Below are 24,392 nucleotides of genomic sequence, written 5' to 3' on the forward strand. Positions count from 1 at the left end.
CAGTAGCTCTTCACAGGCTGTTAAATTAATATCTACTTACCTTTTGGTTTAAATTGCACTTGGTCAGGAAGTCTTTGACTTCTTCATTTCAGACTCTCATAACATCTTATATCTCTCCCTTGAAGTAATTGTCATGGTTGCATTTGTTATTTGATGGCCTCCCCCAACAATGAAATTATAAACTCTTATTATGGCACACATTTGTGTTTGTTTTTGCTCACTCATTACCCTACTTAATGAAAAGGTGGTCAGAGAGGTAGCCTAGGGAAGAGAACATTTGAGAGGAAAGAAAAGGTTGAAAATTTGGTTGTCTGAAGATGGAAGAATTAAAAAAATCATTCCAGAAAGGTATGAAGGGAAACAACGGTGAGGGTAAAGACAAGTTTTAATGGCAGGAGTCTATTTCTGTAGGACAAAAAGAAGATACATGCCTAGGAGTACATCACCCTGTACCGTCAAACACTGGCTTTAAGAAGACTTCTACCACAAGGTACGGTGGCATATACCTGTGATCCCAGAAACTCAGGAAGCTAAGGCAGGAGGATTGTAAGTTCAAAGCCAGCTTCAACAATTTAGTGAGACTCTAAGCAAATTAGTAAGACCTTGTCTCAAAATTAAAATAAAAAGGACTGGGGATGTAGCTCAGTAGCAGAGTGTCCTTGGGTTCAATCCCCAGAACCAAAAAAAATACAGAAAACTTTATCTCCAGTATTTTTAAACAATCACCTTTTTCACAAAGGGGTTTCATTTCCGAATGACTCATCACCTGTCATATTACACAAAATATTGTCAGTAGAATATTATAAATTAGTATAATCTTGTACATATGGTTTTTGACAGCATTTTGTTACTCGTTAAGTGTACTAGATATCTTCTTTTCTACTTTGATTTGTTTTTGTATTTCTGTTCACCATCAAATGTGCTAGGATCAAACCCAGGGCCTCAAGCATTTACTCTACCACTAGCTTCACTTCCAGTCCTTCTTTTCTATTTTGAAAACAACGAATTTATACTTAAGTATAGTTTTCCAGACAAAAATTGTAATTTACATATTTGCCGGTGATAGAACACAACATCTTGAGTAAATTAACAAAAAATGTAACATTGATGATAAAATGAGATTCCGATGCTGGATTTTGTAGTTAAAATCAGTGTAGCCACTTATAACACTGAGCTGATTTTCCTAGTGGTTCAGAATATAGTCTTTGGAATGGAGCTTGTCTGATTAAAATATTGGCTCTGCCTATTAGGAACTGTGACCCTGACAGAGTTACTTAATTTATTTGTGCTAGTAATACATACTTCATAGTATTGGTGTGAGAACTTTAAAAAATACATGTTAAGTTCTGAGAACAGTGCTGGTTCATAGTAAACAGCCTTTATTCACTATTATTATGATTATTATATTCAGTATTATCTTCAGCTCCTATTGAAATACCCCATGAAATAATGTAAATGTAAATGGGAAAATATTTAGACTCATTAAATTTGTATTTCCAAAGTAAATTTAATATTAATATAAAGTAATTAATTTTACGTTTGAATCAACATTTTAGTGGTTTTAGTAGAATATATTCTGTTCTTTAGAAGGATGTGAGAGGGCAAAGAGACCTTTTCAGATTTTATTCCATCTTCAAAGAGCTTATATAGCATATAAATCTTATTTATCTTATTCCTCTAGTCAGCAGTTCCACTAAGATATTATGTTTTGATTACGTTAAATCATGACTGTGTCAGAAGTGAATAAGACATTAAATAGAAAGTAATTTCCAAAACACTTAATTGCTTCAGATCTGAAATATAAAACAACCAGTTTGTTCTATAGTTATTGCTATTTTAAAGCTGAAAAAAGAACACATTTCCACCAGTATTCATAATCACAATCTATCAAGTTCTGCTAAATAGAAGAACATGGGGATATGAGATATCAATGAATAGCGAGGAATAGGGAAGAGGAGGGCATTTTTTCAGCTTCAATATCTACATAAAGTTTCTGGCTGACCAAATTAGGTTTCCTATGCTGAGGGCAGGGCTCTAGAATCATTTTAATTAGTCAAGTACAATACAGAAGAAATGCAGAAACTAGTTTGAAAAATAACATGGTCTGCTATTTTTAAAGGAACTTTAAATTTGAGGCTTGCATGATCTCAAATGGCTGTTTTAAGTTTTATTATACTATAGAAATTACCTGCCAAATTATCCACATCGGGGTATGAAACACACGAGTTGTTTTGACAAGTGTCATTAAATTGTGCAGGGAATTAAGATAATAGGGGTGGGCCTACTATATTATAATAAAGGATCTCCTCAAATTTCCAACTTCACTTACTGAAGTACCAGGAGATCCATTTTGTATTGCAGACCAGTTGATCAGAATACCAACTTTCTAATAATACTAATATCATTTTTCTATCAGCAGTTTATTCTTAGGCTTTTAGTTTTTCTTTTTTAAATGATACTGGAGATTGAACCCAGGGGCTTTTAAACACTGGGCAACATCCCAAGCCCTTTTTTTAATCCTTTTTTTTTTTGAGACACAGTCTTGCTAAGGTGCCTAGGCTGACTTTGAACTTCCAATCTCTCTGCCTCTGGGATTATAGAAGTGTGCCGCTGTCTCTAATATTACTAATATTATTTTAATCATATTCTCTCTACAATGATTGTTATGCTTTGGGGAAATGATTTAAACCAAGGTAGTTTCCAAACCCAATAACTTTCTTTGTGATAGAATCTATATTTTCCTCCAAGGCAGTGGTTCTCAATTTTACCCCTCAGGGAACATCTGGTAATATCTGGACACATTTTGGTTGTTACAACTCTGAATGCCTGTGGAGGAGAGAGAAAACAACCCCCCAAAACAAAGAATTATCTTGTCCAATGTTAATAGTGCTGAGGTTGAAAACCTTGCTCCACGACATAAAGGAAAGGTGTTTTTAAGTAACTTTCTACATTGTGTTTTAAGATAACAGAGCAAGTCACATTTTTTAAAAAATCTAATGCCAATTTAAGTTGTCTCATATCTTAGCTCCTGTAACTGTCTATGCTTTCTGTCAACATAACAATGAGATAAATCGCAGCAATATCATGACTGCAACAAAATCAGCTCCATATTTTATAACACTGAATATCAAATTAAGTAGCATAAAATTAGGATCATAAATAGTCTCACTGGAAAGAAACACAGTTTTTCAATTTAAAAACTCATAGGAAATGATTAGGTACTGCAGTGGCTTAAAGTTAAAAATTCTGACCTTATTTTGATACTAGTTTAGGGATTATTTCTCTTGACTCTAATTCATCATGAGACCTGTCTTGCTTGCAGAAATGTTTTCATGCAGAATCAAATGCTAGTGAAATGATCTAAGAAATTATTTTAATGTTATGAAAGACTGTTTAAGTGGCTAATCTGAATAGCTATTTAAAAATAATCAGTGGCAAGTAAACTTTTAGACCTGGAACCTAAACACCCATGCTTTAATAATATCGACTCAAAACGTTCTCAGCATTTAAAAATAAAAGCATACACAAAAATAAGCCAAGTATACTAAAATATACGATGTATTCTTTTGCTTAGCTCTGATTTTTCTGAACATTCTAGAAAATTATAAAGCCTAATTATACATCTAATATGCTTTGGAATAAGATCAAACAATATTGAGGTTGTACATCTGTAGGACAAGTAACCGGTCTATTACAATGCATTAGATTCCACAGCTTGTGCTTACTGATGATAAGTGACAAAAGGAAACGGGCCCGTTTTCTGGTATTCCTCCACGCGTTTTCCGCGAGCTCCTCCTGCACGCCCCGCGCGGTTGTGGGCGCGGGCTCCAGTCGCCGCACCGCGCGCCGACCCGGCATCCTACGGTTACCTCGGCCTCTGGTGGCCCGGACCCCGACAAGCCACGCACCATCTCCGGTGTCCCGGCGGACACTGGCAGAGCCCCCCAGCACCCGGGGCTGGCCCTGCCCCGCACTCACCCGTCACGCGAATGGACTCCAGCATCGTCCCACCGAGGCGGTGGAACGCCACCGGTCCGGGCCTCAGGGGCGGGGAAGCGCAGGAGGTTGTTCTCGGCGAGCAGGGGCGGGATAAGACTGTATGCGAAGACGAAGGGGTGCGGACGCAGGGCAGCGAGCAGCGCTACCTCCACCCGCAAGGGCTGGAAGGGGCACACGGCGGCTTTACAGTGGCAGCACCGTTTAGAACCCGCCACCATGACGTCGCAGCTCCCGCAGTTGCTAGGAAACGCTCCCCGTGGTCTGCTCGTACTGCGTTTCACTGAGCCTGCGCGCCGCCGGGGGCGCTGGTAAGACAGAGGCCCGGCGCTCAGGGAGCGAGGGAAAAGGGAACTACAACTCCCGGCGCGCACGGCGCAGGCCCGCGTCGCGGAGCTGGCGGGCAATGCCTGCGACCGACTTGGGTCTCTGGCCAGTGGGACGCACGCATTTTGACGGATTAGCCTCAAAGATGTTTGTAGGTTGTTCAAAGAGGCTTAACTCCGTGCTGACTGCATTAGATAAGATTAGATAAGGATAGTGTGATACTCAACCCTGTGAATTGCAAATCCAGTCTCCCCTGCCCTTTAGTTAACTTACACGTCGCGAAAAAGCTGAGACAACTTTAGGTTGAGCTGGTAAGACTGAAGATGCATGAGGTTCAAAAACATTCACCAGTTCACAGCGCTCCAGCATACTTGTTCTCAATACTAAAACATAAATTTTAACTTGTGATTGTGCACCTGATGGGACCGAATGTTACTCTTCAGTTTATTACAGCGACCCTTCTCACCCACAGGGGATACTTTCTAAGACACCCAGTGGATACCTGAAACCATCGGTAACACCAAACCCTATTTACGCTATTCTTTTCCCGTACATACACACATACATACAAACATACATACATATGGGATAAAGTTTAATTTATAAATTGAGCACGTAAGAGATTAAAAACAGGAACTAATAATACAATAGAACAATTAGGACAATACACTGTAACAAAATTGCAAACATCACTATTGTTGCCCTTTGGGGCAATTATTAAGTTAAATAAGGGTTACCTAAACACAAACACTGTAATACCAAGAATGTGATCTGGTACCCTAAGAAGTTACCAATGGGTGGGTAGTGTATTTGTGGATATGCTAGACAAAGGAATGTTGATTTAAAACTTACAGATTGTTAATTTCTGAAATTTTCTATTTAATATTTTCAGATTGCAGTAGACCGTAGGAAATTCAAACTGTGGAAAGTAAAACAGTGGATAAGGAGACTACTCCATTCATTTTAACTTCAAGAGTGTGAAAATTTAATCATCTTTCTTTTCCAGGGATTGGAACCTAGGTGTGTTCTACCACTGAGCTACATCTTCAGCCTTTTAAAAATTTTATTTTGAGACAGGGTCTTACTCAGTTGACCAGGCTGATCTGGAACTTTGAGATCCTCTTGCCTAACTCCTGAGTTGCTAGAATTGCAAGCATGTGCCACCATTCCTGGTAGAAAGTCTTTTTATCATAGTTGTACAAAATATGGACACTGTACCATTCAATAAACATTTTTTGAGAGACTATTGTGTACAGGGTTCTGAGTCAGGTTTTGAGGAACCTCAAAGAAAATGAAAAGCCTAGCCAAGTTTACAGTCTTGAGGAACTGAAAAGACAGTGCTGGTACTGTTCATCTCCTCAAGATCAAGGTAGGTTTTGAAAATATTTGAGGTATTTCAAACTCAGGAAAAAAAGGAAGTTCAATATCAGGAGTGTGATACTCTGAGAATGACAGAATTTATGAGAGATTGTTTCTTTTTCATTAGGAAACAATAGTGAAAATTTAACTATCACAAACGTGGAATAACCTCACATTCTATCCTATCAGGAAAAAAACCTGAATATTATCTTCAAAATACATCCAGAATCCTTCTACTTGCTACCGCTCTGCTTCAAACCACGAGCATCTCTTGCCTGGATTCTAGCTAGAAGTTTCCAGATTCTCTCTTATCCCACCTTACCTTTTTAACTCTATTCTCAAACACCAGTGACCATACCGAGTTTGGTCAAAAGTCAGATCCTGTCATTTCTTTGCTCAAAACCCATCAAAGTCTTTGAAGTCCTTCCTTTGTGACCTAGCGTCGAGTCATCTCTTTGATCTCCTTTTCCAGTACTCTCCTTCATACTCCTCAACTGTAACAGGCACTGTTTCACCTCCAAGGTTTTGCAATGTGGGATTCTTCCTGCCTGGAATGCTCTTCCCACAGATATCCACAGGACTAGCTCCCTCACTTCCTTCAGGACTTAATCCAAATATTGTCATTCTGTAAGGACTTTTCTGGACACACTAACTACAATTCCAGTCCTTTCTCATATTTTGTATTACCTTTCTCTGCTTTTTTTTTCTTTAGCACTTACTTAACATGATCTAATTTATTGTATCCTTTACTGTATATCTTGATTATCATCTTTATCTATTCCTAGCATAAAATTATTACAAGTGTGATGATTGATTGATAGATTTTTGGCTGCTGGGGACTAAATTCAGGACCTCATGCAGAAGTGCAGTGATTCTGTTTGTTCAGTGCTGTATTCCCTGCCTGGCACATAGGAGATAAATATTTGTGAATCAATGAATAAGTGAACAATCGAAAGTGTATGCATTTTCAATGACAACTCAAAGAAAATGAGAGTGATATCAAATAGACTGCTAGATAAAAAAATCCGCTTTGAGGTAAAACACTTGCTTTACTAACAGGCAATGAATCCTTAGTATTTACATGTTTACATGCCCTTATTCTTGCAACATATGTCCTAAGGGTTGTGAATGAACAGTGCTGGTAGCTTCCTTGTTCACTTAAAATGCTCAAACTTGTTTTTGCAAACTTGTTATGAATGTATCTATTATCCTTTGAATTTCTAGCTCTTAAAATCACTGAAGTTTAAGAACTATTTATCAAAAAGAGCCTCTTAAAAGATGTTATCAAAAAAAAGAAAGATGTTATCAAGTCTGCGCAAAGAGTTTATTCTGCATGCTTTTACCAAAGCATGCATAATCATATTGTTCATTTTCATTATATTTTTAGCCTTTTTATCAGTGCTGGAGATCTACCCAGGCCCTTGCACATACCAGGCAAGTGCTCTATAACTGAAGTATGTCCCCAGCCCTGTTTCCATTATCTTTTAAAGTAACTGAGATGTGTATTTTCTTCATTCCTTGGGAATTTATATACAAGGTACTGAGGCTCAAAGTTTGTAGAATACATTGAAAGACATGATGCCTATCTTCAAAAATGTATTGACTAGTACAGATGATTTTATGTTTATGTATATATACTCACATAAAGTTAGACAATGATGTATACCTACACCCTCAATTTTTATTACACTTAAGAATTCCAGGGCTGGGGTTATAGCTCAGTGGTAGAGTGCTTGCCTAGCATGTGTGAGGCCCTGGGTTCGATCCTCAGCACCACATAAAAATAAAATAAAGGTATTGTGTCCACTTACAATTAAAACAAAATTTTTTAAAAATTCCAAAAATAAACAAATTTGATGTTGCTGTAGTTAGCCCACTTAGAATATTATTTCATACTTTATAATTATTTTATGCTTACTCTACCAATATTTTCTTCTGGATCATTCAATTTTTAAACATTTCTAGTGATATGTACCTTAGAAAGGTGTGTATCAGTGTAATTAAAACATTTAAAAATATATTCCAAATGTTTTCTCTGATAAGTGCATGATGATATACAACAAGGGGAGGTGGAGAGGAAAGAAAAGAATGAAGGAACTTTGGATGGTATAGAGGAAAATGGGGTGGGAGGGGGTGGGGGATGGAAAGATAGTAGAATGAAATAGTAGTATTACCCTATGTATATTTATAATTACATGAATGGTGTGAATCTACATTGTGTACAACCATAGAAATGAAAAGTTGTGCCCCATTTGTGTACAATGAATCAAAATGCAGTCTTTAAAAATAAAAAAGATTTTAATAAAAAAATTTTTTAAAGATTAAAAATGTATTCTGTATATATTATTCAAGCACTTTTGCTAACAAATTCATGAGTACAAGGAGTTTATCAAATTTCTTATAAAACTAGCACTGTTATCAGTACCATTTACTGCTCCCAGCTATACAATTATTCATCCTCATCAAGCTTGTGCATCTGCTTTGTTAATTATTGATTCGTGCTGGGCATGCTTAGTATTTCCATGGGTACAGCATCTGCAGCTGTCCAGCTGGCTGCTTTTGAGTCAGCATTGTTTTTGCATACCACCAGAACAATGAACAATTCCATCTTTCTGAGAAACTTCCTTTGATATGTTTCAACATGAAACATTAATATTGAGGCAAAATGACTGATTTGATTATCAGTGACTCCTCCATTTTCAAAGCATTGATTATAAACTGCCTCTAATAATTTATGTTGACCCTCAAGGATGCCCTTTATCCTTTTATTCTGTAATTTTTGTTTAATTAACTACTTATATTAATCTATGTATTTCTTTTACATGCCATGGAGCAGGACAGGGATGTGTTGTTGACCATCACTTTATTTATTTATTTATGGTTCTGGGAGTTTAACAATGGCAGTCTACCGCTGAGCTATATCCACTGCCTTTTTTATTTTTTATTTTGAGACAGAGTCTCAATAAGTTGCCCAGGATCAGCTCAAACTAGTCATCCTCCTGCCTCAGCCTCCCTAGTCACTGTGATTACAGGCATGTACCACTGTGCTCAGCCACTTAATTTATATTTTATTCATAAGTTTGTTGATGGAGTTTTAGTATAAAAAAAAAAGCTGATTAAATATATCTGTAATAAGAGAGGATTGTTTTCTTTTTTAGAAAAAAAGATAAAGATAATACAATTTAAAGTCTCAGAAGAGGTTTGATAATTTACCATAGTTGGGAAAGGGGCCTAGTAAAGATCAAGAAAGGAGAGAGAGAGATGAAGACTAGACAGCTGCTAAAAAGTATTGCTACTGGAGAGATAAAGAGGACAAATATTGCATTTTCTACTGCAGAAATTCACTTTGTTGAGAGAACAAGTACATATTATACTTGCAACTGAGAATGTTTATAATATCTTAAGGAGAGGACATTATCTTAGTAATTAAAAATAAATTAGAACATTGAAATAATATTTGTAAGTTTCAGATGAGTTTAAAAGGGCAGGGAGAAGCTTTGAGAAAACACTTTTGACTTTTCCTTCTTACTGTATTGAAAGCAACTTAGAACTTTTCTTGTTGAAAATATATGAATTGAGGAAATTAATCTGCAGTCTGCCATTACAAAAGGACAGGCAATTCTAGTTGCAATATTCTAGACTCTAACAAGGATTGACGGAAGCCTTAGGGAAAGCTGTAAATAATATTCCTTGACTCATTACAAAAAAAAAAAAAAAAAAAAGGAAGGGGAAAGGAATTCAGGGAATAGTTGATAGAATTGATTTTTCCTTAGTTTTTTTTTTTGTTTGTTTGTTTTCAGTGAAGTTTGCTTTCAGGATGTCTTTATCAAGAGAATAGAATGTTTTCAGTATGTCTATATTCAGGAAAATGAAAAGAATCAAGTGGAAGCTAAATAAAAAGAATGCTTTGTGAAACCACCTCTGCCTTTTTACCTCAATGAAAATGGTTAGAACAGCACCAAAATCCTGGCAAACAGTGATTTTTTTAAAATAGGATACTTTGTTGTAAATGATTAGAGGAAGGAAGGATATTGTTTTAATCAAAGAAGTCCTTAATTATATTTTAAAGAAACTAAGATGTGCATTAATGTACTCCATCCAAAGATATTACACTGTTGCTAAAATATTAAGTTATCATCTACAAGACAAAAAGGTGATGAAAAAGACATTATACCTACTTACAAAGAACTTGCTGGAAGTGTGCACATACATATGTGAAAATGACGTAGATACAACAATCACCCTTTGAGCACATACAACAGGGATGCTATGATGAGTAAATCAGAGATCCATTTCACTTGGAACTTATGTTGTAGTGGGATAAACAGTGATCAGGTTAACAAACCATGTAATTTCAGATACCAACAGGTATCAGAAAGTCAGGAAAGTATGCCAGATAGTAACTTGGAGCCCAGGAAAGGCCTCTTTGAGGAAGTGACTTCTGGACTAAGAGGAACCAGCCTAGGTGCCCATCAATGAATGAATGGATAAAGAAAAGGTAGTATATATACACACAACAGAGTTTTATTCAGCTATAAAGAAGAATGAAATCATGTCATTTGCAGGAAAATGGGTGGAACTTGATACCATTAAGTTAGGAGAAATAAATCAAACTCAGAAGGATCAAGGGTCATGTTTTCTCTCCTATGTGAAAGCTAGAGAGGAAAAAGGAAAATAAATGTGAGGAGGGCATGGATCTAATGAAAATCAAAGGGAGAAAGGGAGATCAGTAGAGGAAGGGAACAGGAGATGGAAGGAGGGGAGGGAGTGAGGGAAGTGTTGGAGAATGATATTGGCCAAATTACATTGTTATATTGTGTGCATGTATGAATATGTAACAACAAATCCCATCATTATGTCATTATGTACGACTATAATGCACCAAAAAAAAAAAAAAAAAGAAAAAAGAAAAAAGAAGAGGACACTCATCAGACACCAAATCTGCTGGTGCATTGATCTTGTACTTCTCAACTTCTAGAACTATAAGAAATAAATTCCTGTTGTTTCTAGTTAAAGAGAAAAGAAAGACTCAATCACAGGGAATTCTAGGGAATGAGCATTCTAGGCAGAAAGGACTGCAAAGACAAAAGGAATGATCTTGGCATGATCCTGGTGTCAAATGATGGTAGGTGCTACAATGTGGATGTGGTAGGTGCATGTATTGTAGGCTTGGTCCTTAGTGTGGCTGTGCTAGGAGATGGTATGAAACCTTTTAGAGGTGGTACCTGGTGGGAGGCCCTTAGTGCCTTGGAAGGGATTAAGGTAGTTCTCACGGGACCCCCTAGTTCATTGAGAGAGTATTGCTATAAAACAACAACAAATCCGGTGGCTCCCCAGCCTCTCTGGCTTGTTTCTGTTGATGTGATATGCCCATCTACACATGCTCCTGCCATTGTGGTGCTGCCAACCATGATAACCTCAGGAGAGCCAAGCTGATGCCAGCTTGAATCTCCAGAAGTATGAGCTATAGAAACCTCTTTTCTTTTTCAGATATCTCATTATAGTAACATAAAACAAACTAATACAGTTGGTATAGTTGAAGTTCACTAAACTGGGGAAAAGTGTTAGGAAAAAGATCTGAGAGATAGGCATGGGTCAGGAAAGGACTTTGAACTTTATTCTAAGTGTGATCAGGAGCCACAAGGAGTAGTGCTAAGATTCAGAAGTGATATGATATCATAAATTTATTTTATTTTTTGGTACCAGGAACTGAATCCAGGGGCACTAATGACTGAGCTACATTCCAGTTCTTTCAATTTTGTTACTTTGAGACAGGGTCTCACTAAGTTGTTTAGGTGTTGCTAATTGCTGAGGGTAGCCTTGAACTTGCAATTGCAGGTGCGCACCTCGACACCCAGTATTATCTGAGGTATTTGTTATGGTAACAGAAAGCTAACACACCTGGGAAGGGCCAATGGCAAGACCTGGAAATCTTAAGTCTGATCATAGTCTTGTTTCCTTATCTACTATTATAAGGAACTGGATTAGGTAATTTGTAAATTCCCTGTCAGTTCTTATATTTTTAAACTTCATTTCCCTCCTACTAATTTTCACATTACAGGTGATTGAGCTACTTTGCATGTGGCTTCATAGAAAATGGTAGGTTGAGAGGTCAGGATTAATACCTGGGTAGGGCAACCAAGTCACAGCTGGAACATTTTTAATTCAACTAAAAGTTGGGAAAGGGGGTTGGGACTAAAAGTTCAGATTGGAGGGTGGGATTTGTAGATTTGCTGAGCAGCAGTGAAGGAAAGACATGGAATTAAGATTAAAACGAGGTGGCCAGGTTTGGGGTATGAAATCTTGAAGATGGGGCATTTCCAATTATTGATCGGAGTCCAAGTATGGTCACACACGTAGATAGATGAGTAGGAGAAAAGTGAGGTCAGGGTGTGTAGGAGACTATGATTCCTGAGAATTCATTAACAAATAGTACTTAAGGGCCTACTAAGTGTGGGTATAGACAGGACTGAGGAAGACAGTGCAATGGTTTAAATATGTTCCCCAAAAAGCATGTGTTTAATCCCCAATGTAGGATTGCTAGAGGTGGGGCTGACTGGGAGGTGTTGGGTATGAGGACTCCACCTTCAGGAAAGGATTAGTGCCAGATTTAAAGGGCTAAGGCTGCAAATTTGAACTCTTGCATTCTCACACATGTGCTCTCTTATCCCTCTGTCTTTTGCCAAGGGGTGACACAGAAACAAGGACCTCAACACATATAGCACTTTGATCTTGGACTTCCCAGCCTTTAGAACTGTAAAAAAAAATAATCTTTGTTCTTTATAAATTACCCATTCTCAGTAATTCTGTTCTAGCAGAAAATGAACTCAGGCATCTTGGGATGATGCCAGACTGTAAGAAGCAGGAAAGAGAAGAGTGAAAGTGGATTTTATGAATTCCAACATTTGGAAGAGTTAATGAGAGATGAACCATTGAACCATGGAAGCAGTCTATGTGAGGAGAAATTTTTGAAGTGTTAGAAGATAACAGCATTCATGACAGGTGTCAATGGGATACGATGAACTTGGTACATTCTATTGTATCAAACTGGAGAAGATTTTATCATTAATATTCAATAAAAGAACTTGGATGTTTAAGAAACATGGCTGCTGCTAGTTTGCAATATTTAAGAGCTACTGCACTGAGCTAAAAAATTAAGTTTTGTGAAAAGTCTTTAAGAAAAGTAGGGAAGGAAAAATTAAGTTATCGATATAAAAATTATAGTGTGAAAAGAGCATTAAAGAATCTGATTTATGAAAGGCTTTACTGTGGTCTTTTAAATATGGATTCCCTTTGTGAAAAATCTCCTTTTTACATTCCCCATTAACCGAAGGGAAATGTAAAAAGGAGAATAAAGCTGTAAACATTTTTGGAATATTCTACTAAATACAGGAGATATGCCTATAATTGCACTGGTTTTTTTGAAGCAATCCAATATATTCAGAAAGTATAATGTTTCCTTCACTCCAGAATCTGAAATATTTTCATTGATTCAATTAGGAAAAAATCTATGGAACACTAAATGTCATTAATTGAATAGATTGTAACAAATGAAACAGTTCTTTTCAATAACATGTAGATAACAACTTTTGATGGTTCTTATTTCTTCATTATAATAAATTTGTAAAAGAAGTGGCCCTTCAGCCAGATAACCTGAGGTGGGGCACTTGTGTTCAGTTCTTCTTGCCATTGCTGAATTGTTAGGTCTTGGCCTTTTCTCTCCCTGTAAAAATACAAATATTTATGTTATCTTATTTTTTTCAATTAAATGAGAATGGGTGTGTGAAGGTATTTAAACAAAATTAAGTAGATAGCATTTAGAATTTTCTTCCTTACCAATTTTTATCGGCAAAACACAATAAGGATGATTTCCTATGTTTAAAGGGAAAGGTCTTAGAAGGAGCAAATCCACATTTTCCAGAATTACATTTAATTTCTAATTATCTCTGCTTCAGACCCTTAGTTTTGTTCTTAAATTAATAAACATGGTGTTTCAAAAAATAATTTGGCAGCTGAGGATGTAGCCTGGAGGTAGAGTTTTTGCCTCTCATGCGTGAGACCCTGGGTTCAATTCCTAGCACGTAATGATGATGACGATGATAATAAAAAATTATTATTATTATTTGGGAATTTGTAATTTTTTTTATTTAAAAAACTAGTTTGATGACTTACATCAATCCCTCAACCTCTTTGTATCTCAATTTCCTCAGCTCTAAAACTAGAATGATCAATGATTATGCTTACATTCATTCATTTAACAAATATGTCCTGCATTCATGTGCCCAGAAGGTTCGGGGTGATAGCTATGAATAAGGCAAATCCCTGTCCTTCCAGAGCTTACACTTTAGTAGGAAGAGAAAGATAATAAACGTACATAATTAAAAACACCAGATGATAGGAAAGGTAATGAAGAAATAAATTCAAGAAATAGAATGGAAAGTGATTTGGGGGTACAGGGGAGGGGGATGGCCACCCATCAGAGCAGTCCTCTTTAAGGAGGTAGCACATGCAAGCTTAGATTCAAAGAATAAGGAGCAAACATGGTAGACCCAGAAGAGCAGTGGAAAGTCCTTCAGGAGGAAAGCATTTGGTACTTTTTTTAAATAACCAGAAAACAGGCCTAAAGCTTGAGCAGGGGTGGGGGGGAGTGGAGGGGTTGGAGGGGGGATGAGGGTGTGTGCATTGTGATGTTGGGAGGATATTAGGTTATTAGGAAAAGTAGGCAGGGTCCAGATCGTGCAGGGCAATATAGGTATGATAAGTGTATTATGGTAGACTATTAATGGCAATGGAAGACATAACAAGCTCCACACAAGGAAATGACATGGCATAATTTATATTTTAAAAAATCCCTCTTTATAAGTAAATTGTGAAAATGAATATCATCTAGTAGACTTTCCATAATTAATTATGCTCCTATACATCACTAGTAGTTTAAAATTATAATTTTACTTTTTTTTTTTTTTTGTAGCACTGGAGATTGAACCTACAGCCTGTGATTGAACTACATCTCCAGCCCTAAAACTATAATTTGAAAAATACAGATTATAAAAACAATAATAATGACAAAGATATATAGGAATAAATATAACAAGAGTCTAAAGACCTTTATGGAAGTATGTTACAAACGTTTTCCTAAGACATTAAAGTAAGACTAAATTTATAAAGATATACAATGCTCATGAATAGGAAGATTTAATATTACAAAGATGTCAATTCTTTTCTAATTATGTGATAAATTCAGTGCAATTCTAATTTAAAATTTTAAGAGAGTTTTTAAAATTTTTTTCTTTTTGGAGTTTGAGAATCTGATCCTATAATTCATATGGAAAACAAAGGACACAATAAACTTAAGTCAGTTTTGAATTTGCCCTACTAGATGTCAATATTTACAATAAAGACAGCATGAAGTTAGGGCAGGAATAGATAAATCCATTGGTAGAACAGAATAAAGAGCTCCAATATCACAAATTTACATATGCTTGAACTTTTTTTTTTTTTTTTTTTTTGGTGCTGGGGATTGGGGATTGAATCCAGGGACTTGTAAATGCTAAGCACATACTCTTTTACTTAGCTGTATCCTCAGCTCCCTAAAAGTTTAACGTATTATAAAAGTAACAGGTCAGAGGAAAAGAATGGGATAATTTAGAAACTGCTACCAAGACAACTGGTTATCCATATAAAAAACAAAATAAACCATATAGCTTAAGAAAAAAACATGAAAACCTATACTTTAAAATATTTAGAAGAAGATGGGCAGTGTCATGCCTGTAATCCCAGCTTGGGAGGCTGAGACAAGAGGACTACAAATTGGAGGCCAGACTCAGCAACTTAGTGGGGTCCTAAGCAACTTAAGAAGACCCTGTCTCAAAACAATATATAAAAAGGACTGGGAATGTGGTAAAGTGACCCTAGTTTCAATTCTCAGAACCAAAAAAAGAAAGAAAGAAAGAAAGAAAGAAAATATAGGAGAGCATTTTATGAATTTAGGGTACAAAAGGGACTGAACCCAGGGGTGCTTACTCACTGAGCCACAGGCACAGTTATATTTCATTTAGAGATAGGGTCTTGCTGAGTTTAGGGCCTGGCTAAATTGCTGAGGCTGACTTTGGATGTGTGATTCTCCTGTCTCAGTTTTCTGAGCTTCTGGGATACAGATGTATACCATGGTGCCCAGCTCAGGAAAAGAATTCTTGAGGTATAAAATTATAAAACCTAAAGAAAAAATATGTGATAAATTAACATTAAACATTTTTTTAGGTTAAAATATAATGTGAAAGCATAAGCCACAAATGAAGAACAGATATTTGCAAGGCAAAAAACCAAGAAAGTGTTTATTTTTCCAGGAAATTGTAAACAAATTAAAAAAAAAGCCTACCAATCAATTAGAAAAAAAAATAACCACAGAAAAATGGGCAAAGGATATAAATTTGAAAATCACAAACAAGGAAAACTGAAAGGCCATGAACACATAAATTTGCCTCCACTAGTAATAAGACAAATGCACATAGACAGGAATGACAAAATCAAAAATAGGCAATTATTGGGAGGAACTGGAATAAGAGGTATGTTCACACACTACTGATTGTGGTATAAATTGTTGCAACCATTTTGAAGAATAATCTATTTTCCATATCTGGTAATCATATTGAAAAATATTTGTTGAAAAGATATACTGAATCCTAGGTATATTATTCTAAAGAAGGATTTGCATGTGTATGCACTGGTATCATGGGAGTTTTAGGATGAAAAATTAGAAACAAGCTAAACATCTATTGATACGATAATGGATATTGTATAAATTACAAGTATTTTGATATAATACAGTAGTAAAAATGAATGAAATGCAGCTCTGGCTATTAGTGACAATGAATCTTACAAAGATAATGTTCAGCCAAAAAATAGCAAAAAGATATGAAAAATGAAGATAAAATTTATATAAAACTGTATTTCTGTGATATTTATATATAGGTATAATAATAAAAGTATACATATTTTCATAGGGATAAACATCAGAATCTGGACAGTTTTAGCACTAGGGAATGGGAAAGTAAATAGGATTAGAGAGGAGCATGCTGGAGACTTCTATGTGGGATACAGGGGGTACAGGTTATATTTTGTTATTCACCCATTTCTATTTTGTAAACTAGAAATATTTCATAACAATTCTTTTTTGAGAGGGGGCGGGTCTCACTATGTCCCCCAGCTGGCTTTAAATGCACCATCCTCTTGCCTCAGCACAAGTGGCGGGGATTACTGACGTGCGTCACCCTGCCTGGTCATCACACACTTTTTAAAAAGAGAAAAATCATTCTTGTTTATAAACTAAAGAATACGAAGGGTCAAGAACAGAAAGAGACTTGTTAGCAGGCAATTCCAGTACTCTAGGGGACTGGACTTTGTGGCACATGGCAGGCATTTCACAAGTAGGAGCTATTGTGGTGGTTGCTATTAGCAGGTTCAACATCACCAAGGTAAAGATCAACACAACTGGGATTGTGAGGAAAGATAACCTCAATGTTTAGAATAGCTAACTTGTGCTAGGTGCTTTATCTTTTAGTCTTAAGCAGAACCTAGTTTGAGGTAATTTACAAAGAAACTAAGGCTCACAGAGGTTATAGCCAGAAGGTTCAACGGCTACATAAATTCCTAATGACTCATTACCAATGTTGTCATACACACAGCCCATCCCAAATCACACACCCCTTTCCCATCTAGTTAACTTGAAAAAAATTCAAACATCTTTCCTCTTTCATTCATAAGCTGTATACTTTGCGTTAAATACTAATTCCACACACCACACACTTCAATGTGTAATTGAAGGAATATTGCAGAATAATACTATCTCATACCATATAGTAGTATTCTGTAATACTAGAATAGTATTCTATAATACTAGAATAGTATTTTTACAGAATATTCTGGGTCTGTCCATTTTCATCTGCTTCTAACACCTCTGAGGAAGGCAGAGTAGTAGTTTATTCCTGCTAAATATGTGAGTAAATGGGGCTGGGGAGATAGCTCAGTCGCTAGAGTGCTTGCCTTGTAAGCACAAGGCCCTGGGTTCGATCCCCAATACCCCCCCCCCCCAAAATATGTGAGTAAACTAGAAAGTGGCTTAATCAGAGGTTTCTAACCCAGTGTACCTGTGCTTCATGAAATTTTATGCAAAAATAGTGTATGATGGAATGGGTGTTTTTCTAGATAGAGGGTCAGCTTTAATTGTATTTCCAAAGGAATCCATCATGCCTTCAAAAAGTAAACAGACACATTAGTTAAGTGGTTTTCTCAAGGCCTAAAGACACAGTTCTGTTGGAGCTCAACCCCTAAGTAGTTTCTCACGTACCCCACTGGGAGAATTCGGTTCATTTCAATCTACAACATTAAGAGGACATTAAAGATGTTATTGGTGACCTTTTTTAAATTTAGTCATGCTGACCAAGCGTTAAGATGGAAGCATTATTAAATATGCTGACAGATCTTTCTTGGGATGAATATTTTTGTTTTGTTCAGCTGTTGGGCAGTCATCTAATCCACGCGGATGTTACTTTTCAGATGAACAAATCGAGACTGACTTCACAAGCCCTAGCACAGACTTGCCACACAAGAAATGAATATAAAGCAGCAACGATGTAACATAACTTACAATTCCGAGTACTGTATAAGTAACACGTCTGAGACAGGTTGATGTAGAGAGGAAAGCGGATCATGAGCTGAGAATGGGATTTTCATTTTTCCTGGACCCATTAATGTCTCTGGGTCCCTTACCCTCAGATAATCGGAAGGATTGAGCTGCTCAGAATTCTCCCAACGCCAAAATTCTGTACAGTTGGATGGGATTTAAAATAGAAGGACGATTTTTGTATACCAACTCTTAACAGCCCGTTAATCTTAGCTTCGTTTTCCCTAGGGGAAAGGGTTGGTCGCTGGTCCCAAGTGAGCGGGAACCTACCAGACCTGCCTCTCCAGAGGGCCGCGCCTGCAGCCCCGCTTCTGGTGAAGGAGGGGCAGAGGTGCCGAGTGGAAAGTATGGAAGGCCAAAGGGCCAGGGGGACTTCCAAGACTAGGGCTCTTAATCTTTTATTTAGGAATGGAGGAAGGCGGGAACGGCCGGACACTGGGTGGGACCGGATCGGTTTAACAGGGTGGGGTGTGTGAGCCTAGGGGGTTGGGACCCAGACCGCGAGGCAGTTGAAGCGCCTCAGCAGCCCGCAAGGCTCTGGCTCAGAGCAGGAGGCGGGGCTTCCTGGGAACCCTTGCGCCCCTGCGTTGCCACGTGACCGAGCGCCGGGGCGGGCAGAGGTGCGCCGCGCCCGGTCCGGACCAGCGCGCACGCGCATCGCTCCGGGCGCTGAAATTCAAATTTGAACGGCAGAAGGAGGTAGAGTCTGACACTGGAAGCTGAGGGAAGAGGAGAGTTGGTTGTGGAATTCCTGTGTCTGGACTTCTTGTTTTCTCCAGGAGACACACTGGGCCCAGACTCACTTTTCTTTTCTTGAATTTGAACCACCGTTTCCATCGTCTCGTAGTCCACACGCGAAGCCTGGGGCGATGGACCCCTTTACGGAGGTGAGAAAATTTGCGGACGCAGCCAGTCATGACCCCTGTCGACCCCTCCCCTCCCCTCTGTCAACCTCTGAGCCCACCGGTGGGACGCGCTCGCGCGCGTGCGCGCGTGCGCAGTGCGAGCGAGTGTACGGGGTTCGGCACCCGGTGGGTGGGCAGGGCAAGCCCCCCGGGGGTCGCAGGTGCGTGCTTCTCTGCGTCTCGCGTTTGTTAGCGGTTTGTTTGTTTGTTTCGTGTAGATGAAACTCCGGGAGGAAAGCTTTGACTCTGTCTTAAAAGGCGGTAGTACGAAAACTGGCATTCCCTGGTACAGCAATACCCCTCTGGAACCCTCCTTGTCCATCCCCCATTTTTCCCCAAAGAGTGAGGCTTGGGACCTGACGGAACAAGTCCTGCTGGAAAAAACTGGAATAATTTTTAGGGTGGAGTCTGGTGCCCAGTGACTCAGTGCTGTGAGTGCAACCACTGCTGGTAAATCAAATGGGATGTCGTATGTGGGGTTCACGCTGCAGGCTGAGGAGCTGGGCATTTACGGACGCCGAAACGACAGCAAAACATATCAAATAAGCGGGTGCTCGAACCTTTTTACCCCTTCCCAGAATCAACAGGGTTCCCTCAGGCTCCGTTGCTCCGCTAACTTGCATAGTTCTATACCCGTGATTCTAGTTTTAGCTTCTTGTCGAGGGGACGTTGACACATTCAAAAAGTTTCATGTTGCTGGTTTGTCCACCCCCTTTTTATTCCAGCACAGTTCCTCTTTTCTTTTCTTTCACTAGGCTGTTGTGCAAGTTTCAAACTGTCATGTTTTGAGTTGCTACAAAGTGAGCCTAAAAGTGTACACTAAATTGAAAAATTCTGTGGATAGTAGTAACGCATTCTTTTGGGCAGATGTAGTTACAATTCCATAACTCTAAGATACTAATTAAAGGTTTCAACAATTAGAATTTACTTGTATTCACAAAGCAGTCTTTTTGTGTTTCACTTTCTTCGTCATCTTGGGGAAGAAAACATCAGTTTGTTTACTTAAAGATTCTAATAGAAAAATCTAGGAATTTTTAAAAATTAGTTTAAAATATTATGTCACTTCAATTGAAGCAAAAAAGGGATATGTTAGTTTTTGTTATAATGCAGACTAGAATTCCTTAAAATAGCACTGTGTGTTCTTAGTAACTCATTTTAGCATTTTGAAAGTTTTCTGAAAATTTCTACTTTATTTTACTTAAGGTTTGTACAAAAATCTCAGTTAAAAGATACTTTCTGTTTAGATAATCTTTGAATGTGCTTAGAAGTATGTTTGGTTTAATATGTATAGTTTGTATTATGAAAAGTTAGATCTGTTGCAGTTGGAATAACAGTTTGGACATCTTTTCCTTAATTGGTAATGAGTGAACTGTTTGAATTGCTTCCAACTGTTAGGTGCTTAATGATAGCATTCATAACATTTTTGCATAATGACACGAACTACATACAATTCCTTGTCTGAAAAGGACTGAAAGTATAAAGTGACTTTCCCAACGAGTTTCCTTCTTAAAACCTCAGAACACAAAAAACTATTTGAGAGACTACTTTCTTAGTTCTCCCAAAGGTGATTCATAACCAATGCCATCCTACAAATATGGGAGAGGAATTATCTGGTTATATTAATACCAGGGCATTAGGACCTAATTCTCTTGGTAACTCTTATTGAGAAAGGCTACAATCATTCCATACTCTTTTCCTTGAGCAAGACTGTTCTGTATTAGTTCTCCCTGCTGCCACTGGGATCAACACACTCACTCTCCCTGCCTCTTCTGCCTTGCAAATTCTGATTTGACCTTCAACCCTCAATTTTGATATTCCTTCTTCAGAGGTGAATAACCTTTCACAGTATTCATCTCCCTTGCATTTGCCTGTTCAATGCCTTTACCTGTTGAACAAGTTTCCTGCCAGAATGTGAGCTTTGTGAAGGTAAAATCTATTTCCTATTCTGAAGCATTTTCTCAAACATCAAAGACATATAATACCAGTGCACTGAATTGAATTAACATAGTAGTCACCAAATGAAAATTATTTTATAAACCTGTGAGAACATTTTGGCATTTCAATTTCTTTATTGAAGAAAAATTCAAAATATACAACAGTAGAATAGTGTAATAATCCTACCTGCACTTATTATCCAACCTTTGCACTTATCCACATGTTGCTATTTTGTTTCACTGTAGCCTCCTCTCACCTACCCCACAAATTATTTTGAAGCAAATTCTAGTTATCATATTCAAATACTTCAATATTTATCACTAAATACTGATAAGGACTCTTAAAAAAACATAGCAATGCCATTATCACACCTGAAAAATTGGAAGCAATTCTTTTGTATATCAAATATTCTGAAAATGTTCAGATTTCAAGTGCTCATTTTTTTTGTACTTTATTTCTTTGAATCAAGATCTAGACAAGGGTCCACAGGGTGATATCTTCTAATGTTTTTTCTTTATGAACCAACCATAAATAAAGAAAATAATTCATTTCCTCTTGATTCCTGGACTAACAAGCAATTATGGTACACATCTAATTATGATCAGATAATATTTGGCCAGGCATGGTATTGTGTGCCTATAGTCCCATCTGCTCAAGAGGCTGAGGCAGGAAAACTGGAGCCCAGGAGTTAGGGGCCCATGTGGGCAATATAGTGAGCCCCCATCTTTTAGAAATAAATAATTAAAATACTTTGTAAAGTTTATCTTTTATTGTGAGATATCTTAAATCCTATGCATGCATGACTGAGTATAAATGAAAAAACAAAATGCTGCTACCATTTTGAAAGGAGATTTTCTATTTTCCAGAATTATGAAAGTCTCTGTTAGCCTAGGAGAAAATCTGCTAGAGCATTTTGAAAATAACAAGAAGTTAATTTATATTGAATCTACTCTGTTTAAGAAGGGAGGGAAATCAGTAATATCTTCTAGAAAAATTTCAGTTAAAAATGGCAGAAATTGTTTGGGGATATAAGTTTCAGTTATCTGAGATTCATTTGTGTGAAATATCTTATTTCCAAATTATGTTAATTATTGCAGTGTATTTTTAAAAATTCCTCTGCTTTTTGAGAAAAGTATCTTATGTTTAAAGAATCTTTAAATTCTTGATACAAAATTATAAGGAAGGGCTATCTATACTTTATTAAGCAGTTAAGTTGATGTACTTTAGATATAGTATTTCTTTTAAATTAATAATCTTTGGTGCTTACTAGCTTTATTTTAGAGCTTTGGGATTTTTTTTTCTTATCTGCTATAATTTTCTTAAATCTGGGATTTTGAATCTAATGCAAACAATATAACTCTTGTGTATGTTTGAATGCAAAACCACATTCTTTTGTTGTGACCCATTCTTCATGGTAACTGAAGCTGTACTGACTCACGAGAATTCTAACTGATGAGAATAGAACGTGGTCACATCTTGGAATGAATTAGGCTTGTTTTGTATCGGCAGAGTGGCACATTTTATCTTGCAAATGATCATACATTTATTAATTTGTGTAACACTATGATCACTTTTAAGTTTGACAAGGAGACTTTTAGTTAGAGGGGGAAGGTCTTGTGTTTTGGAAGGCATTTGGCTAATAAATGACTTTCAGTGACACATTTTGATTAGTGTCACTTCTTTCAGTTGATTTTAAATGAGAAATAATTCCCAAGAAGAGTAGAGAGTTGTGCCTTCTTCCCAAAACAGCTCATGCTCCTTTTGCATGCTCAGAGGATTTCTTAAAAATTGTTTTTCTCTTTTAATTAAGGAATTAAAAAGGTCAAATGTAGTTTAATTCTTCAGCCTGCACTAACTGCTGCTTTGTCTGTATGCACAGGGTGGCAAGAATCTGCATTTTCTACTTATGTCCATTTGAAAGAGAATAAATTGTTTTACATCACACTGATTCAAATAGGAACATTAGGTAATTCAAAGCAGGAAAAGAGTATTTACCAGTTTATAGGATGGCTAAAATTTGAAATTAAAACTATTTCATTATGTGCGGATGCTTAATTAAATAAAACATAAGATTGTATTTTCTTCTTTTCTCTCTTAGGAGGTATCTTATGAAAGGACTAATATGTCAGCTATCTCTTGCTGCCTGCCACTGTCTCCTATCTTAGTGCCTATATTAATTTTGCTGCCATAACACATTACCACAGATTTAGTGGTTTAAAATTATGTTTCAGTTCTGTAGATCACAGTCTGAAATGGTTTTGACTGAGTTAAAATCAAGTGTTTGGGGGCTAAGATTTCATTTCTTCTGGAGGCTGTGGAGGAAATTCCATTTCCTTGCCTTTTTCTAATTTCTAGAGATTCTTGCCTTCCTTGGTTTGTGGCTCCTTTCTCCATTTTCAAAGCTACTAATCACCATTCAGATCTATTTTTCTATCAAAATTTTCCTGATTCTGATATTCCTCCCTCCTTTTCTAAGGGCTGTTATGATTACATGGGCCCATCCATATAATCCAGGATAATCTCTCCCTCTGAAGATTCTTAATCACATCCCCAAAGTTCCTTTTGTTCTAAGATAACCTTCACAGGTAAGGATTAGTACATAAACATCTTTGGGGAATCATTATTCTGCCTAACATGTTGATTTAAAACCACAGCTGCTTTATTTCTCATTATTCAGTGGGTCAGCAGTTTGTGTTGGGCTTAGCTGGGCTGTTCTGCTGTTCTTCCCCAGGGTCATGTAGGATTTCTTAGTGTTTTGGCAAATTATCTGGGACTAGAGAGTCTAAAATGACCTTACTTATGGATCTGGTGGTTGATACTGACTGTCAGTGAAACTATGTTTTTTCCAACTCACTTAACCTGGACTTTTTCACGTGGGGCAATATCCTAAGGGAGGGAGAACAGAAATTGCACAACTTCATGAGGTCTAGGATTGGAAGTCATGTGGAACATCACTGCTGCCATAGTTTATTGGTCAAAGCAAATCACAAGGGTGAGAAAATAGATTTTAACTTTTGATGTCAGCAGAAAGGAACTTGTAATCATTTAAAATCTTATATGACTATCTTTACAAATTTTATTAATCCTTAATATTCACATTTAATCTGTAACAGTTCTGATATTGGGGTGCTCATTTAGTGAAACCTAGACTTAATAACTTAGAATTTAACCTTTGGAATGTATATTAA

General features: G+C 37.1%; 2 protein-coding genes across 9 annotated transcripts in view; one reads left to right on the plus strand and one right to left on the minus strand.

Moving 5' to 3' along the window:
• The window catches only part of Matcap2 (microtubule associated tyrosine carboxypeptidase 2), a 59,591-nt gene extending 41,149 nt beyond the window's left edge, over positions 1–18,442 (minus strand). For 3 of the 6 annotated variants that reach the window (XM_047562784.1, XM_047562783.1, XM_047562782.1), the window contains exon 1: positions 3,726–3,859. In XM_047562784.1, coding sequence (XP_047418740.1) covers positions 3,726–3,858 — 133 coding nt within the window. In that variant the 5' untranslated portion in view covers position 3,859. Of the gene's footprint in view, positions 1–3,725; positions 3,860–3,978; positions 4,233–13,335; positions 13,406–18,328 lie in introns of those variants that run through there. The other 3 variants (XM_047562788.1, XM_047562786.1, XM_047562785.1) reach the window with 2 other exon arrangements.
• Positions 18,443–19,035: 593 nt separating this feature from the next.
• Positions 19,036–24,392, plus strand: part of Anln (anillin, actin binding protein) — a 72,812-nt gene continuing 67,455 nt past the window's right edge. The window contains exon 1 of one of the 3 annotated variants that reach the window (XM_047562776.1): positions 19,036–19,251. In XM_047562776.1, the coding sequence (XP_047418732.1) occupies positions 19,234–19,251 (18 nt within the window). In that variant the 5' untranslated portion in view covers positions 19,036–19,233. The remainder of the gene's footprint in view (positions 19,252–24,392) is intronic. The other 2 variants (XM_047562775.1, XM_047562777.1) reach the window with 2 other exon arrangements.

Source organism: Sciurus carolinensis, chromosome 8 (genome assembly GCF_902686445.1).
Source record: "Sciurus carolinensis chromosome 8, mSciCar1.2, whole genome shotgun sequence".
Lineage (NCBI taxonomy): Eukaryota > Metazoa > Chordata > Mammalia > Rodentia > Sciuridae > Sciurus > Sciurus carolinensis.